This window comes from Oryzias melastigma, linkage group LG7 (assembly GCF_002922805.2).
Source record: "Oryzias melastigma strain HK-1 linkage group LG7, ASM292280v2, whole genome shotgun sequence".
In the NCBI taxonomy this organism is placed as follows: Eukaryota; Metazoa; Chordata; class Actinopteri; order Beloniformes; family Adrianichthyidae; genus Oryzias; species Oryzias melastigma.
Genome location: NC_050518.1, coordinates 18,835,095 through 18,848,781, shown reverse-complemented (window position 1 = coordinate 18,848,781; position 13,687 = coordinate 18,835,095). Strand labels below are relative to the sequence as shown.

The window sequence follows — 13,687 nt, the reverse complement described above, 5'->3', positions numbered from 1 at the left end:
CCAAAAGAAAACAAAATAAACTAGAAAAGTTGACCCTCATCTCAGATCAGAGGGAATGGCCTCCAGTCTTGACCATGCAGACCTTTGCAGCACCAAAGGTCCGCTGTGTGTTCTGAGCACGTGCAGGAATGGACGGGCTTGTGTGAGCTCGGCTGGTGTCCTCCTGCTCGAGTGTTTTGAAGCCGCGCACCTCCACCCCAGCTGTTCTCTGAAGTGTTGCTCTGGGCTCGGTCGGGGAGACGCTCAGGTCCTCCACATCAAATATTCATTTCACAGAAACTCCTAAGCCTTAAATAATTCTCAAAGAAGTCTGCGGAAAGCGAGGCTTTGCTATCCAAGGCACGTTCCTGGATCCGGACAATGGATTCAGGGGAGCAAAAGGGGAGGCAGGCGGAAAGAGGAGCGTGAGGGGAGGGGGGGCAGAAATGGAGAAACAGTGATTTGGATTTAGATCTATTGTTGGTGTCTGTAACAGATGGCTCGCTCTCAGGGAGACGTCAGCTGGAAGTGCAGTGGTCCTCCTGCAGGCGTCGCTTGAAGAGAGGCAGAACGTGACTTTTCCCCATGGCTGGGAGATGTGCTGACTGCTCACTTTTTGAGGTTTTATCAACCGCGGAAAGCTCCAAATGTCTGCTTTGGTTGATCTTTTGATTCAGAGATCTAACGATCATCTGACCCCATCTGACCCTTTGATTCCACTTTCTTCACACTAGATGATCTCCTTCCATATCTCCCCCCCTCGCCCGGTAACTGTGTGGCAGGTGGTTCATGGACTTGCCCCCTCCTCCTCGACCCCGCCGCTCTGATAAGAGCTCGCCGTGGAGAATCCGACAGCGACAGGAGCTCTGGCCTGTTAGGAGCAAGCAGAAGAAAATGAGCCATGAAGGAAATCGGAGGTGATTATCTTTATTATCAGCTGTGGGAGTAACCGTGGAAACAGCAACCTGTGTGTGTGGAGAGGTGGTCGGAGGGTGCACAAGCTGTTCCAGCCTTCTGATTGTCCCATGCAAGCACCGGTAGTAATTAACATCTGCATATGCAAACGAGCGCTCCAGCCTGGGAAATTTGGCAGGCGCTTCTCACCTGCACCGTGTGCCTGAAACCAGCGGGGCAGTTCAGCCTGTGTGTGTGTGTGGATGTGTTTGGGCAGCAGAAGGAGCCCCCCCCCCAACAAAAACCCAATCCCGTGTGTTTTCCTGGCTGCATTCACAGCACAGTCCTGTTCCTGGGAGCACCTGTGCACTTTAATGCCACCATTCATTAGCATACCTGAAAATGACTGACGGCGGCACAATCTGGAGGAAGGCTGTGAAAGGAAGAGGCTGAAAGGGTGGAGGGAAGAGGTCCAAAGGATGCTAGCCAAGCACTTGCTTTCTTTGTGGTGCTAAAAAAGAAAAAGAAAGAAAGCCGACAGTGTCAGCCGGACCCGTTCTGAGGGCCCGAACAGGACTGCACACAGATGGACAGGGGAAGCGATGACATCATCTGCTTTACTTTCACCAAACTCCTACACGGACAAACAGTTGTTGGAACCATTGACTGTACACGAGAACTGGACAGAGTGACCAATCCCTCCAGGCATTCCAAACAGGAAGTACCTGCTGCTTCCAAGAAGCCAAAATTTCCTAATTTATTTTATGAAACTACTTAATCTGCTCAAAACATTTGATTGGCAGATTCTCTTGAATAGAAAGGACGTGGACTTCCAACAAACTCACTACCGATTGGTGATGGTGGTTGCCGTAGAAACGTTTTCTGAAACTGACTTGGATCAGTTGCCGCTTACTGACGTTGTGTGGCTCCAACATGGCCGCCTCCATATCGCAAAAAAATGGCGACTGAGTTGACTTCATGTCTTTCTTTAAAATTAAATTAAAATTGTGGGTTTATGGTTTAGTCAACTCAAAAATTTAATTTGATAAAAATTATTTTTTTAGATGTGACAAATCGATCCAAGGTTTCATATTTTACAGAGTAGATTTTAGGGAAATAACTGTCAATCAACAGTCCCCGCCCCTTTTTCTGTGTCAAATGAGGAGGTTTGTAGGAACTGAATGTCCTAGTTATTCAATCTTAACAACTTTGGTAAAAAAAAAAAAAAAACTAATTTGTCGGCTACTTGACTTGGTCATCCTGCCTTTTTTTTTTTAAACCGGCTTCAAACTGGAGGTCAAAGGTCACCATTACGAAACAAAAGCAAATTGGAGTTTATCTTTTTTTCAGGATCAATCTCAATATTCTGCAGATCTAACGGGCTAAAAGTTTATTCCATTACTGGGTCTCAGCTGCTCTTTTTTGAACTGTGTGTGTAACGTCTCGTTAAGTTGTCGGCGTTGTCGGCGCTCCTGTCGTCATGTGGTCATCACATCACAATTCCTCAATAATCTGATTTTTCCACTTTATTCTTTGTAAATAATGTTTTTGTTCCCAAAGTTTAGGATCTGAACAAACTTTCTAATGATTGCTTGTGACTTTGTAACAGACGTGATTTCAACATATTTAACAAAAAAGCAGAAACTACTACTCCAAAGTAGTTTGAATTCCTGACAAACAGGAGCAGAAAACCCCATCAGAATAGGAATCAATGGTGGCGGACAAAGTGTCTCCGGGGAATTAAACGCAAACTCATTCTTGGAAACCGGATTGAAAAATTACCCCGTTTGTCCTCCTCTGCCGGCATACATTAATTATTTCAGAATTTGCCTTGTAATCCTGGGAATCCTCCCCAGAACGAATGGGATGTCAGCTTTACGCAACTACTTGTAAAGGCATTACAGGGCGTTAAATCCCGCTCGGATTTGAATTGGTCTCAGCAGCACAGGATTAGGAGCAGCAGGGATTAGACCTTCCCTGGAGGAAAGGCAGGAGAGGAGACGGCCGAGAGGACCGGAGATTTGGAGGACGGATCGCTCGATACACCCACTGCCCCTCCAAGTCCAACATTAAAACCACAAGGAGCTTTTTATGTTTTACTAATTCATTCAAAATGTAGTGAACAATCAGCTGACTTCTTTTCAAACTGACGAAAAAGTGCAGCTTTTACTTTCTCAAAATTCTTTCTTATTTTTCTCCAAAATGATCTTCATTAATAATAATAAAAAAAAACTATAGAAAATGTAAAACGTTTAAGTCGTTTAATAAGATCTGCTGCTTTTATTTACATATAAAAATACTCTTTTAATACAAACTCAAAATTCATTTTACAAGTTGACAAAGTCTTTTTGAAAAGATTTGTGGGGTTTTTGTGTGAAAAAAAAACTCCAGTCTTTGTTAACAATATACAGCTGTTCTCATTTAAAATTTAAATAAACACAAAAAAAGTTTTTAGGGATTTTTCATGTTTCTACCTCTCAGCAGGTCTGTTTGGATGAATTCAGAGCTGAAATTCTACCTCAATTTTAATGTCATTGTACAAGTGTGCTATGACAAAAACTATTTTATTTTATTGTATTTTATTGTGTTTAATTTAATTTAATTTAATTTAATTTAATTTTATTTAATTTAATTTAATTTAATTTAATTTAATTTAATTTAATTTAATTTAATTTAATTTAATTTAATTTAATTTTATTTTATTTTATTTTTTTTAATTTTTTTTCTATTTTTTAAGCATTAGTCCGGGAAGATCCATTCAGGTTGATTTCTCACTACAGTCGGAGCCACAAAGTCTTCCTTCACCCTTTAGAAAAATAAGATGCTGATTCTATTTATGGTATTGTTGCTACTATGATGAACATAAATGACTTGTTGTTCATTTTGCATGAATAAAACACAAACATTAAAAGAAAATAGCCTCTTTTTAAACTCTTGGCAGAAGTTCCTTTCAAAATAAAAGACCCCCTGTCACACATGATTATCAAAATGCAGTAAAAGTAGTAAAAGTGAGTGAAGAGTCAGCAGTGATTCAATAAAAATAGTTAATTTTACTGTTGTTGGTGCATCTCTGCCACGAATGTTAATCTAACAAACCCAAATGAAATCTGAACTAATACAGTGACTCCCTGCCATATTTTTTTAACACACTCAGAAATCCTTAATTGTTTCAAAAATAGAAAAATTGCTTTTCTTAATATATATCATGTATTTCTTCTTATAATACCTTTTTACTATTATAAACTGTTTTATTTTTCTTTAATCAAAGAGCCACATGTGGCCCGGATCCGCAGGTTGAAAACCCCTGACCTAAGCTAAAAGAATGACTGCTTTAATATTAAAGGTATAAAGGTTCTAGCTCCGCCCCTGCCGCTACAGTAAATGTTTTTTAGACCAAATAGGTGAATTTAGGTCATTTCCCTCAACACACCTGTCGATCTCTTACAGCACACAAGTGTACTGCAGGACAGGGGTTTATAAAGAAAGCTGTTAAAGCATAAAGACTAAATGTTGAAATGTAAAAATGATGAATCTGTGTTATTTGGTTTGGGAGCTTTTCTATGAACCTGTTTTTTTTAAAACAATTTTTGTCCTCTGCTCCTGATTCATCATTTGAATGAAGAAAAAGACAGAAGTGCTGCCCTGTTACAAACTGGCGACCCCCCCTTCTCCCAACGGCTGCCAGGATAGGCTCCAGCAACACCGTTACTGAAAAGGATAAACTGGTTGGAGAAAATGGATGGAAATACTCAGAATTTGGGTTTTTAATCATAATTGTCTCAACATTTGTCCTCCATAATCAGACAATACCATGTTAAAAACCCTTTTTTTCATCAGAGTGGGTTTTTATAGTCCTTTCCTCTGAATAATCTGCCAGACTTTAGTTTAAAAATGAGTCCAGCGACACTAGCGTCTCTGAGGTCTGATGCTGGTCCAAACCTACAGGGACTCCTTCTTCCTCCCGTCTGCACTGCTGATGCACTCTTTGAGCAGTTTATTCTCTCTAACAAGAAAAGATTGCGTCAAAAAAAACGAGCCGATGTTCCACTTCTCTTTCCCAGCTGTCCTTCTGCAGAACCATCTAACCTCGGGGGCATTTCATTACAGCTAAGCACACCGACCTGCACCTCCATTAGGAGGCTAATGTGATTGCAGGCCTCGTGGTGGAGCGGAGGAGCCCAGTCCGGTCCCTGCAAATAGACACGCATGAAGACAAATGATCGCAATTCAGAACGCCGCAGCTGCTAGCCGTGAAGCCAGCTGGAAACGTGGCGGGATGAAGACGGAGGACGGATGGAGAAACGCTCCAACACCACAGACTTCAAGGAGAGGAAAATGTGGAAGAAGACTGTCAAAAGTTTTCGTGGAAATTTCACTGAAGACATCAAGAAATTCTTTAAAGAATTCTTTAAATATGGTACCAGGATTGTCGGTGAAGTCATGTGACAGAGCCCGTCCGTCCATCAGTTTCCTCTACAGACCTGTCCTCATGTTCGGGGTCTCTGGAGACCGACACGGCTCTCATTAAAGGAGGAGTGTGCAAAGGTCACATCATCAAACATCAGGCTGTCAGTTCAGAAGAAAGAAAAACACCCTCTATTAAGAATACAGATGTTTAGATCCCCTAAAATAAACCAACAAAACAAGATAAATCTTCATATTTAATATCCAAATTGAACTTAATTCAAAACAAGAAATAATTCAGCAACACTTGAAGCTCTTGACTTTGGTTATTTCATGTAGGAAAACAATTGTGTCAAGAACGACAAGTTTATTATAGACATCACTAGAACAGACTATAGATTTAGTCACAACTGCCCTTAAGGGCAGATATGGGCTGTCTGAGGGTGAAAAATGTGCAAACCTCTACAGGCCAATCAGACGACCTCAACTGAAACATTATGGTCATAGACCGTAATATTGTGATTGTAGGTCAGGATTCATGAAACACTGTTAGATCATAGACCGTAATATTGTTCAAGATGTTCAAAAATGTTCAAGAGGACCTGGTTGCAGACAAGATGGCGGCTAAATATCATTAGCCGGAAGTGAAAATTCCACAAGATTTCATAGTTGTATTCACTTTTATTAAAAAATTTTAACGTAAATAAATGTTTAAGTGTTCAGGATTAGCTTTAAATGTGTCAAAAGAGGGTAAATTAAAGGATGTTATAAAGGATGTTTAGCTCCAGACCAGTATTTACGTTTGACCACAGTTTGCTTCAAGCTTTTACACGATAAACGTGAATCAGATTATTCTATCGCGGAGAAAAGCGGCTTTGCACCAATATAAAATGACTTTGTATCATTGTTATTTGTGCTGCGTATCAGTGAAAAGCCACTTTACAGTGTTGGCTACCAGCGCTGAAACGCTTTTCTCTGTATAAGTTCATTCACATTGATCGTGTAAAGAGTTATGGTATGTCAAACAACATTGTAGGTTTTGACTGAAACATCTCAGGTGTTAAAGGTTCAAAGCTTAAAATACAAAAAAAAAAAAAAATGTATCTATTTTTAATAAACTATTTTGTGAACGAAATCTGCAGCGGGAGAGATGGGAGCGTTTGACGTTCCGGTCTTGTATTTCCTTCTGACTACTGATTTTCAGCCGCCATCTTTTCTGCCACCAGCTCCTCCTCAAAATGCACATTTTTACTGCAGACATGTGTCAACTGACAGGTTGTAGCGAACACCTGCGCCTCGTTTCCACTGAGCAGTCCAGTATGGTACGGTCCGGTATTTTGAGCATTTCCATTGTAAAATGGACCCATTAAACCAAACCAAACCGTACCTCTTGAGGGCCCCCATCCGTTATAGGTCCACCGAAAAATGGAACGGGACGATTGCAGCAGAGCCGCTGTAGCCACCCGTTGATTAGCAGAAAGTGACAACGACATTAGAAAGCACCAATGTAGCGCTAAGCTAGCATTTCTGTTTTCCTAAAAAAAAAAAAACATTAATTCCTGTTGTACTTCTAAAGTAAACCAAGTAAAAGACGATATTGACGTTGATCATGTTAATGGTTGAAAAGTTACAGTAAATCAAAGAACATAAACACTTTTCGCTCCGGTGTTAAACGGTTAAGAAAACTCCATACTTCCAAATAGGAGAGCTAAGGGGCAACAGCGCTCTTTTCTGCCTGTAGTGGCCATTTGAGGAACTGCAACATTTATTACTTCCTGGTTTTGTCAAATTTAGAATCCTGAGGATGTAATGTTAGAAAACAAAAATTTCCTTTATAAGAAAGCAGAATGTGGAATCTATGTCCTCTCTGGAGCACTTCATATCCCACAATTCAATTGCACAACCTATGAGCTGCACTTTATGGATAAAAGTTTTAGCTCCGCCGAACGCAGAACAGCAACAAGATCAGCATTTGTGGCCTTTTTTTACCCAGCAAAGTTTATTTATATATAACAACAGTACAAAGAGAATCCTTGGCTTGCAAAATAGGTGTGCTTCATATTTACAATAAGTACACAATAATATATAATTAATAATCAAAGCAAATAAAAAAACACAACTTTTTTTTAAATACTTTCTTACAATTTTCACAACACTTTTATAAAACAAAAAACAGACAGCCAGTATTATTATCATCATCACCATTGTCAGTATCTATTATTTTACAGTACTCCAGTGTCTACAAAGGGTTTCTTTACAGGGGGGGCGGGGTCAATTGAAGGGGAGGGGTCTCATTTTATACTGAGAGTAATATGCTGATGGTCAGTTCACTTCTTCTGTCTGATGGCGAGAAGCGAGCAATCGAACAGGCAGAAACGACGCAGGATTTATGTGAGGAAAAACTTCAAAAATAAAAAACACACAACGTTTCTGCTGGAAGCATAAAAGTGCCGAGCAATTTCCATTCAGCAAAGATGTTGGTTTGGAATGAGGTGGGAGTTTTTTCTGAGTCTTTTCTCCTCGTCTCAACTGTTAAAAACGTGATTCTGCTCTGCAGAAGGAACGAAGAGGAACCAGCTTTCTTTTTATTCTGTTTCTATTTAAATTAAATAAAAATAGGTTTCACAATTAATTGTGGAAACACAAACAAGCAACACACACACACACACGCAAATCTCTTTTTCAAAAAAAAAAAAAAAACAAAAAAAGGTGCTTTCAGGTTTGATCTAAGACATTTTCCAAATGGAAGAACTGTCGTCTGATTAGATTTTGGCACGGATCGATAGTGGGCGGGGCAAAAGCAGGAAGTAAACTGCATGCACAAAATAAAAGTTTAAAAGATGCAAAGGATTTGGCGTCCTGCTTTACAGGAAATCTATCAGACAGGGACAAGCGAGAAAAACAACAAAGAGTTGAGGTCCCGTTGGAGTGACGAAACCCTCAACTCCATGCGAGCTCAGTGAGGTATGAGGAAGATACAATTCCATTCGCTGAATTTGGGAAGACGCCTTCATGGACAGGAAGAAGCTTTGCTCTGTTTGTGTGCATCACTGTGTCCCTTTGAGAGGAAAGCTGCAGATCTCTGGTCATAACTGTGGTGTTCCTTAAAGTTGCATAAATAGAATGTAACAGGAAATGTTGTTTAAGCCCAAAATGTTTCGTAACCATAAAACTAAAGGCATAAATAGAGGAGGCTGGGTGCTACTTTTCTGATTGGGTAAGTGGGCGGGGCATCTGGCGCACAGCGATGGTAACATCTGAAAGTGTTGCTTTTGGAAGATTTAGTCATTTTGTCGCAAAATATTAGTTGCAGATGCCATAGCTAGAAACTGTACTTCCCATTGACTGTACGTGAGAACTGGACTGAGTGAGTGTGACATCATCTGTAGAAAATGGCATCAAACCATTGTTAAGTTAATTCAGTTGCTATTTTTTCTCAATACAGATGCCATCACATTGAAACTAAACTGAGTCAGTTAGTAGCAACTGGTTCTAGTCAGTCCGAGTGCTACGACTGGACCTGGATCCCGGACGAGCCCCCCAATTTGTTACGACTGGCCCTAGACTGTATCAAATAAACGGTGAGAGGAAACCGGTTTTAGCACTTAAACTACTTTAATGTGCCTAAAGACTAGCAGGGAGACAAGACTGGAGAGCAGGGAGGACGCAGAGATGAACCAGAGCTTCAGCGATGGCGCTGAACCCGACAGGAAGTCCCAGAAGTAGCCTCGTTCTGAGGTCCTAAGGCAGATTTTTATCCAGAGCTCCCAGATGCCAAAACACCTGCACAGGGCAGGCAACAGAAAAAAGAGACAAAAACGACTCAGGGCCGTAACACAGAGTCAACGTTTCTATGACAACCACTATAGCCAATCAGGAGGGGGCTTGTTGGAAAGCTCCACCCCTAGCACTAAAATCTGTCAATCAAATCTTACAAATGTTCGATGTGAGACAACCTTCTATAGAGACATCTGATTGGTCAGTTTATTACCTAAATAACTTGAAATAAAAATTATATTAGCAAGAACACATTAAAAAAAAAGGTAGCAGAGCCCTAAGTCCAGTTCTCTAAAACAGTCAATGGTAATTTGGTAACCCCTTCTGCTGCCCCCTGCTGGTAGGACACCCACATTTTTCCTCGCCGGTTGGTTACTCTTCTCTCACGTGTTCAACCGCCTTAGATCAAAGAGCGGCTGTAAAGCGACTAGCTGACGGGTTCTCTAGCGTTTTAGGATAGCTTCTGTAGCTAGCTTCTGTAGCTAGCTTCTGTAGTTAGCTCCTCTTTTCAAACGAAAGATCAAGTTGCGAGGACAAACGACCTCCCCCTTTCCTCTTTCTTCGTCTGGGAAGGTGTTTCACAGAAAGGAGCTTCCCCATTGAGATTCAGGACTCTAAGTGGGCGGGTCTCTAAGGCCTCGGAGAACACAAGCACAACTGCAGCATGACGTACGAACTCTCAAAATAAACCCAGTTCAAGTATTTTGATTAAAGCAAAGACCAACAGGAAGGAAATGAATGCAGCCGAGGAGGCGGAGCCACCTGCAGTTTGGTCTGGAAGATCCGGTCGCCTTTAACAAACTTCTACTTCCACCTTTCACTTTTCCCGCCTCCACCAGGCAAAACATGTAAAGCAAGAACCGGTTTACACCAGTCCGGGAGGGACGTGAAAGAATCGGATGTTTTTGGCACCGAGTCGATCCAAACGCACAGAGGAAGTCGTTCCAACCTTAAACTCGATAAGGATATCGCGGACAGATAAAAAGAGAAAAGAGTCACGCCTCCTCTGGTACAAGTGTAAAAGAAAAACCACAACTGGAGCCAGAGTTAGGAAGTTCTTCACATCGGCTATAAATATCTACACTGCTCAGCTCAACTGAAGCAACGTTTGCTGCAAAACAAGAAAAAAAAAGTACATTCACGTACATTTATTGGCAATTGTCAAACCGAACCCGGATGACCCGGCGGCAGGACGACGCCTTTGGCACCCCCTCCTGCAAGCTCCTCCCCCCTCTCTGAAGACGTTCCGGCTTGTCCTGTACAGGTTTGATTGAATGCAGAGCAGCAGTTTGGTCGGAGTGAAGTGAACCGAAGGGGGAAGGAGAGAAGACACGGATCGCCAGGAGAGTTTGTTTTTGCCGCCATGTGACTTTGTCCAGCGGCGGCGGATATATCACAACTGATTGTTTTTTTTTTTAAATGTGCAGCGTAGAAAAATAAAAATCTGAATGCAATCGTAGCCGTCTGCTGGTTCGTCTCTTTCCTTCGGAGGATGTTTCACATGCCGCTTTCCTGTCTCTGCGCCGCCGTTTCCCGGCCGGCAAGGATGAAGAGGTGGTTGAAAATGAGAGCGGCTGCATGTCCGTCCGGCTGTCGACGTCGAGGTCCTTGGGGGTGTGGCTCGCGGTTGCAGGTCCCACGATGAGAGGTAAGTTACGACCCGTTCTGCGGGTCCTGGCGGTCCCCACGGTCCCCTCCTCCCTCACGGAAAAGGGGGGGCCGGCCTCAGCTCTCCAGAGACATGGCGGAGATGAGCTGCTCCACCTTGTAGGCCAGGCGCTGCTTCCTGGCCTGCTCGTCCTGGTCCAGCGCCGCGGTGATCTGCGCCGAAAAGACAAACACCGACCATTACAGACAACTCAGAAACGAAAACATTTTATTTAAGTAAACTTCCACATGAACATCAAAGGAAGATTAAAGTATTTATTCAGGCGCAGAGATGCGCTCGCCTCTGTGTGAAGAAAGGGAACGACCTGGACTGCTTTGATCCCAGAACCTGGATGTTTCGGAATTACTGAACAAAACTGTTGTGCTCCTCCCAATAATTCACATTTCAAACAAAATGATTCATTGGCCCGACATATGGAACGTATCGCTCTGAATATTCAGAGTGATGAAGAAGGTGAGGATGCAAAAAATGACATGAATGTGCTGTAAACCCCTCCCACTATACTTGATAAATAGGAAAATAGTGACATCTAGTGGAGAAACGTATCACTATCCCCGCCACAGCGCCATCTAGCGTTCATTTAGTGAAGGTGTTAGAGGAAAACAGGGAACTAGTGACATCTAGTGGAGGAAAGAAACAATTCCCCCCACAGTGCCATCTAGTGGTCGTTCAAAGAGGGAAACAGGGAAAAGGTGACCTCTTGTGGACGAGGGAGGACGTTAAATAAGAAAATGATTATCATCGTTGGACAGGGTCAAAAGAACAACGCAAAAATTGTGACATCTAGAGGGGGTGGGAATCAACCCCTCCCCCTGCGCCACCTAGTGTTCATTGTACAAAGGTGGAAATGGGGAAATGGTGACCCCTTATGGATGAGAGCGGGAGGGAAATGGAAAAATTGCGACATTTTTTAGGGGGCAAAAGTAATTATACACACAGCGCCACCTAGTTTTATCAAGGAAAATTGCAACTTTTTGTCGACGAGGATGGACGATAAATAAAATAAAAAAAAAAAAACTTGTCGGACAAGGTGGGAATAGAAATAGTGACCCCTTGGTGGACAAGGGCAAAAGAGAAATAGGAAAATGGCGATATCTAGTGGAAGACAGAAACAATTCTTCCCACAGCGCCATCTAGTGTTCATTATGAAGGTGGATAGAAGAAACAGGGAAACGGTGACCCCTGGTGGACGAGAGTGGAAGAGAAACCGAGAAATAGCAACATTTAGTGGGGCACGAAAACCTGACCTCACACAGTGCCACCTAGAGTTCATTGTAGGAAAGTTCCTTAAAAGAAAGGGAAATGGTGACCCCTGGTGGACGAGAAATAGAGAAATGCCGACATCTAGTGGGGGACAGAAACACTCCCCACACAGCGCCATCTAGCATTCGCTGTATGAAGACGAATGAGGGAAATGGTGACCCCTGGTGGACGAGAGCTGAGGAAAAAAGGAGAAATGGCGACCCCTGGTGGACGAGAGCTGAGGAAAAAAGGAGAAATGGCGACCCCTGGTGGACGAGAGCAGAAAAAAAAGGAGAAATGGCGACCCCTTGTGGATAGAAGAAGGTCGAGAATTTTTTTTTTTTACTGAGAAGACCTGAGGGGGGTATGCATTTTTAAAAAGCCCAGCCCACTACCCACATGCACACATACATACAACTGTTCCTAAATAAATCTGTGCTGCTCTTTTTTTATTTCAACTGTTTTGCATCTTTTTCAAAGTTCGTCTGGATCCCGGTGAACCCTCACAGGCCCTGATGGTGCAGACCAGAGTGTCTGTCTGCCCACCTACTGTCCTTCCCTCATCAGCCTAAGTGCTCTTAAAGGCTCGCAGCCGCAGTCATAGCGTTTCCTCCTCTTCACGCCTGATTGTGATCTATTATTAATCTGCTGCTCTTCATGCAGGTGCAGGATCCATTCAAACAGGCGCTCCGGCCTGGAGGACCAACACTCCGACTTGAGGATGTTTTATTTTAAGGATGTTTGGTAAAATAGGGGTATTTACAAATGTCTGCGTGAACGGGAGCATCAGACAATCAGCAGCAGTGAGGATTCACGGACAGCAGAGGAGGCGCTGACTGGATAATGAGGAGACGGGATGGAGGGGAGGGATATCGCCGCTCGACATAAAGGTCAGGCTAAAGATTCTCGGCGGAGGAGCTGACATTACAACCAGAATGTCTCCATAAATGCTTTCCCTCCCAATCTTCTCACTTCCTTTATATGCTTCATGTGATCCCGCCTGTGTGTGTGTCTCAGTTTGTCCACACCCACTGTGTTCTGCTCACATATCATTCGCCGCCTGGTTAAACTCAGGAGAACCTGCGCTCGCCTCTCGTCCAAATCACGCTCACACTCTGCCCTGCAATTAGCAGCTGATTTACTGAGGCAGCGGCTCATTGTGCAATCAGGACTGCCCTGCAGGTAAAAGCTGCAGATGAAGGACAGCAGCATCCTGCTGCATGCAAATGCTCCACAACTCCTACAAATATGCCTCCGCGGTCGAAGATTCGGATCCTTTTTGTGTTTCTCTGTTTTTTTGTCTGTTTTTTCTTTATTTGCAACCATTTAACCCTTTAATTTACCATTTGTTCACTTTACCAAACTTAAAAAATCCCATCAGAACCATTTTACACATTATTCATATCTCGCTTCTTTGTGCCTTTTGACATTGTGTTGCTCTCACTCATCACAGCAGGTGAAGCTGGAGGGAAAAACAGTATTTCCCTTCAACTGTACGTTCAACACACAGAGTGAGAAGGGAAAATAAAAGCCTTTGAGTCTTGAATGTGATGCTTTCAGAAAAGCTCTTGTTTGTTTGCTCTTTTTGGTGTTTTGGTTCGCTTGTTGTGCAGTGTTACTGATTTTACTTTAATAACACCATTTCAATGAAGATCTATTTATGAAATAAAAGTATTTTGTTCCTCTTATCTGGTATTTTAAGAGTTATCTTTTTTTTCTGAC

The 13,687-nt window shown here is 42.5% G+C and overlaps 1 protein-coding gene across 1 annotated transcript in view; it reads right to left on the bottom strand.

The window, feature by feature from the left end:
- Positions 1 to 7,257: 7,257 nt before the first annotated feature.
- Positions 7,258 to 13,687, bottom strand: part of plxna2 (plexin A2) — a 233,918-nt gene continuing 227,488 nt past the window's right edge. Inside the window, exon 32 of the mRNA XM_024292840.2 lies at positions 7,258 to 10,875. Coding sequence (XP_024148608.1) covers positions 10,780 to 10,875 — 96 coding nt within the window. The 3' untranslated portion in view covers positions 7,258 to 10,779. The remainder of the gene's footprint in view (positions 10,876 to 13,687) is intronic.